Genomic DNA, 5,222 nt, shown 5'->3' with positions numbered 1-5,222 from the left:
CTATTGGATTTGAAAGATGTTTCCCATGCTATACTTTTTAGGGAACACAACTCATATTTTCTTGGTTAAATCAATGGTCAAAATTTGACGGAGTCTGGTAAAGGATGCTCTTTACACGCTTCCGAGATGAATCACATATTCAAAACAATTTTTATAATCACAAAAAGTCAAAATAAGTTTACACATGCAAATGTTTATGTTATATGTGTACATTCTCATAGAAGAACATTCTTATTGTATTGCACAACATAACAAAAAAGAAAAGAAAAATAGTGTCCCAAAATAGAAATCCTTTTCATGAAAAGTTGCAGCATTTGTGGCTCAAATATTTCTTTTTCATGAAAAGTTGCAACGTGTGTGGCTCTAATATATTTACATGACTAATATTGATTTAACATTTTTCACATGAGAAAATTGTTAATTTTTTTTCACACATGAGGGCGTATTCTTGGGTGCATCTTCGTATTAGTTGATGCAATACCACTTTCTTGTGAACACGACATGAACAAAAAAATTACTTGTCATGAGGCTGATGTTGCTCGGGGCGATGGCATTAGAGAGGGAGCTTCATAGACATCAGTACACGCAGTAGGAAGGAAAATCCCATTATGTTCAACAAAACCTAGACTTTGTCTCCTGTTGAGTATAAAAGCAATAGCAAATATATGAGCATGAGTACCAATAAAAGAACAACATGCTGCAAGGGGGCAGAAGGCAAAAAACACATGGACATAAGTTGCAAGTGTCGGAAAAGAACCAACATACTCCCTCTGTTCCAGAATATAAGGTGCATCAGTTTTCGTGCAAGTAAAATGATTGTATGTTTGACTAAGGTTGTAGAAGAAAATATCAACATCTTGAATACTTAATAGATAAAATATGAAAATATTTTTCGTGTTGGATCAGATGATATAAATTTGGTATCGTAGATATTGCTATTTTTCCTAGAAACTTGATCAAACATGCACGTGTTTGACTTTTTTAAAAACAAATACACCTTATATTTTGAAGCGGAGGGAATATTTAATAACAGAATACATGAAGTGGGTTCACACAAGTTTCAGGCTCCACCAAAGAGGAAATAGTCAAGAGAACACAAATCGAACTAGAAATGCAACAAATAATGTTAGTGTAGTATCACCGTACCTAATTATAATTCCATAAACTGTTCTCTAGCATAAACACTGCGATTGTAGTTCGGCAATGGATCTAGCCATCTGAAGTCAACAAAAGTACTATCAAAACGAAAAGTAATTCCAACAAAATTAACTCCACAACACAGAGAAAATGATACACCACCTATAGTAATTGAACTCGCTTAAAACATCAGCATGCAACGTCTTCCTTGCTATGCTGCCATCTCCTTCATTCCTTAAAACGACCTAGTGAAAATGTCCAATATTCAATGGTTAGAACATATGGCGACAATCCTAATTGCTAGAATAATTTAGAAAAAATACCTCAATAGTCACTTTGCTTCTTAAAGTATCTGCCTCGACTTGTTCCTCACACATATCCATCAACATTGCACCAAACTGTGCATGATGCAAAAAAGATGTGGTTAAAATTTCCATTTTATATGATAAAAAACACATTACTAATATAAATAATAAAGAGGTAAATACACTGCAAGTCATAGAACTTGCACGCGACGGTCAGTTTGGTGCATAAACTTGTAAAATACGTGTTTCTGGTCATCTAACTTGTCCCTCCGTTCATATACGATGCTTTCTACCGTATTCAGCTGTATCATGTCAATACATGGCGTGCCAACGTGGCAGGGGTCCATTGTCAGCGGTGGGTAACCCGTGTGCACTATTTTTTTCTTCAGGAAGCACCCTTGCATTTTTTTTATGCAAAAAGTCCTCAAATAAAATGAAAAATGATGAACGAACATTGGGATTCGAACAGAACACCTGCTACGATCCGCCACGCTTCGATAACCAATTGACCTACATATTGTTCACACTCTTGGAGCACAACTAGCTTTATATAAGAAATACAGTACTGCCTTAAAAAAAGACAGTACGAGTTAAAATAGAAACCAAAACGAGAAAAAAGGAAGGCACCGGTTCGAACCTATGACCACAATTTTTTAGAAGAACCTATGAACACATAAGCTCGCCGCGTGTGGGAGCACCAACCATCCGGCCACAATGAGTTAAAAAAACATCAGCCACAATGACATTTAAATAGATAAACACAATTTTTTATGTATTCTTCTTTCTTTTTTCTATTTACAATAAAATATAGTTCATAATGAATATACGTCAATTTCTTTCGGACAATAAACAGAACTCATTATAAATTCGAAAATCTAGATAAAAAAATTATATGTAAAAAATAATGTACATAAATTTTTCGGAGAAATTAACTATTTTTTGTTTGAATTCAAATAATTTAAAAATTAAAAATATGGAAAAGTGAATATAGTGCACAATGAATATACACATTTTATGGGGACAAATCAGAAAAACTTTGTTTCAAATCGAATAATTCGAAATTTGAAAATCTAGAGAGAAGGAATGTGGCTCAGACTAAATGTAAGTATTGTTTGGACAAATCATCAAATTTTTGTTTGAATTTGAATAAGCTATATAAAAGAAATACAGTTCATAATCAATGTACGCAAATTTCTTTCGAACAAATCACTGGATATTTTGTCTGAATTCGAATATATTAAAATTGGAAAATCTTGATAAAAGAAAATACAGGTCCGAATGAATTTACGTAATTTTTTCCCGGAAAAATCAAATAATTTTTTTCTTTAAATTCGAATTTTAAATTAAAAATCTAGATAAAAGAAAATGTTGTGCAGAAGGAATGTATGTAATTTTCTTTCGAACAAATCAGTGGAAATTTTGTTTGAATCTGAATCATTTTGAATTGGAAAATGTAGAGAAAAGAAAATATATTCAGAATGTGTACTTTTATCCAAGAGGTGATATACCTTAGTAGTCCAAATAAAACAGCAAGCAAGATCAGTTGTGGTGGTTAGGTTGTTAGCGCCATTACAACAGTTTGCAGTTAACAGTTTGCAGTTTCGAACTCGCTCCGTCCCATTTTTTCCAGCCAAATGTTTTTACAGCGAATACTGATGGCTGGGACCCAGCGGACAACTATTGTTGGAGTGCTTTTGTACAAAGTAAAAAAATGAGGGTGTTTTTGCAGAAAAAACATCACATGCACTAGGCACTGACAATGGGCCCTTGCTACACTGGCATTGCCACGTAGGCAGCAAATACATCCACGTACGGGAAATATGACCATATTTGCACACCCGCACAAGTTTAATGATCAGAAACACGTATTTTGCAAGTTCGTGCACCAAACTGATCGTGGTGCGCAAGTTGTAAGACTTCTAATGTATTTAACTCAATAATAAAATTGCAATTATCTGAAGTAGAAATCACCTTTGGAGCAGTACAGATAACTTCTCCCGCATATTCGACCAAAACGTCACCAACACAAAGCCCAGCTACATCGACAGGTGATCCCTTGGCCACCTAATTACCAAATTATTAAGTCTGCCTTGTCGAAATATGAATATCACTACCATCACTCTTGAGATTTTAGATTGCACATAAAGAACATTAAAAAATAGAATTGTACATATAGTCAAGTATTAGCATTTTGAGCAACCTTGCATTTAGGAGAGAAAAAAACTAAATAACTAGCTTTGCATGAAAATGTTCAAAATGTATCTCCCGCGAGTCCATTCACACCCTTATATTTGGGATGCTTTTGCCACTAAAAATTATGTTTTTCCAGCAATTATCATAATTATCTTTGAAGATCTTTCTATAACAAAAGTGCAGCAATACCGTAAATGTTGAGAAATCCACAGAAGATGAGTACCAAAGAGTTTGTGTTCATAATAGTGAAAATGCCTACAAATGCTATCTACACACACAAAAACCATCCAGAAAAAAAATGCTTTGATCTTTCATGAACTAGTACAGTAATAAGTAAGAAACGATAAAAAGAAGAGTTTCATACATCTAAAATATACAAACCCTTGCCAAGATATGCACATCTCTCCAAAACTCGAAATGGGAACATATCAATAGGCTTGTACAGATTCCAAGCCAAGGTCGAATTATTTTTCTACAAATCAAAACAAAGCATCATCATATGCAAGGGTGCTAAAAATAAGATATCTAGCAGTGTTGGTATAGAAATGTGTCTACCCATATTTTCTCCAATGTTCCAAGCATCTTACAATAACTCCCGTTGAAAGAAAGGGTGTGTGGTTCTCTCCGTAGAAATTGATACCCACGACATCACCACTGTAATTTACAAGGGGACCTCCAATACCCGCCTAGTAAAAAGGAGCAAATAATTATGAATAGGCTGACCAAATGGCATCCCAAGCACAAGAGAATAGCTATAGAAAATTGCACCAAATATCATGCACAATAAACAGAAACATTGTTCACAACAAAGAACAAACAGCGATAGGGATAAGAAAACAATTCAAGTGAAGTTTTCAATTGTACATATTAATAGATATTCGCATCAAACATTTTCTTGTGGTATGTCTCAAAGAATTAGCACTGTCACATATTTAGTTATAATGGTGTAAGTCATGTCTTCTTAGGCATCTGATTATGCTATAAAGGTCATGTTTGGGCCCTTTCAAAAGAAGGATGTGCTGCTATTTTTTCATTCTCTAGCACATTTTGACTTACTTCCACAACTTTTAGCATGAAAGTGGCACTACAGCGTCTATATGAACTAAATAAAATAGTTCAAGATAGTATAGCACAGAGGGAAGTACTTGTTAGGATGATCTCCACCGTGTGGGCCCAACGGCCCACCGGGCCCTTAGATCCGCGCCCTGATCGGGGGCGCTCAACCCACTATGGGTGACGGGCCCCTCAGCCTGGGCGTTCGGGTAATACGGTTTATTCGGTTCGGTTAGTTCGGTTTACGGGTAATACGGGTAGTTGAAAATGAGAGCCGAACTTGTGTCTGCCAGAAAAGGAACCGTACCCAAATTACCCGAAAATTTCGGTTCGGGTAATTCGGGTACCCATAACCCGAAATATTCAGACCAGCATACTGTACACAATTCAGAGTTTGAAAATTCAGTGCAACATAGCCTCACAATCACAGCAGCAAAAAAATCAGATATAACAAAAGCACAAATTTAGTCTCAGGTGATATGCAAGTGCATAGCAGAAATGCACAGTGCAAGCGCAAATTCAGTTACACAAGTG

The 5,222-nt window shown here is 35.4% G+C and overlaps 1 protein-coding gene across 4 annotated transcripts in view; it reads right to left on the bottom strand.

Annotated features, from left to right (window-relative positions):
• LOC123148927 (chitin-binding lectin 1) overlaps positions 1–4,873 on the bottom strand; it is a 12,532-nt gene extending 7,659 nt beyond the window's left edge. The window contains exons 1-8 of one of the 4 annotated variants that reach the window (XM_044568455.1): positions 4,781–4,838; positions 4,191–4,321; positions 4,000–4,107; positions 3,414–3,506; positions 1,461–1,535; positions 1,300–1,382; positions 1,147–1,217; positions 9–636 (exon numbers count right to left, since the gene is read on the bottom strand). In XM_044568455.1, coding sequence (XP_044424390.1) covers positions 1,151–1,217; positions 1,300–1,382; positions 1,461–1,535; positions 3,414–3,506; positions 4,000–4,107; positions 4,191–4,217 — 453 coding nt within the window. In that variant the 5' untranslated portion in view covers positions 4,218–4,321; positions 4,781–4,838 and the 3' untranslated portion in view covers positions 9–636; positions 1,147–1,150. The other 3 variants (XM_044568454.1, XR_006474232.1, XM_044568452.1) reach the window with 3 other exon arrangements.
• Positions 4,874–5,222: the final 349 nt, after the last annotated feature.

This window comes from Triticum aestivum, chromosome 7A (assembly GCF_018294505.1).
Source record: "Triticum aestivum cultivar Chinese Spring chromosome 7A, IWGSC CS RefSeq v2.1, whole genome shotgun sequence".
In the NCBI taxonomy this organism is placed as follows: domain Eukaryota; kingdom Viridiplantae; phylum Streptophyta; class Magnoliopsida; order Poales; family Poaceae; genus Triticum; species Triticum aestivum.
The sequence above is the reverse complement of the archived record's forward strand: the minus strand, read 5'-3'. Positions and strand labels throughout refer to the sequence as shown.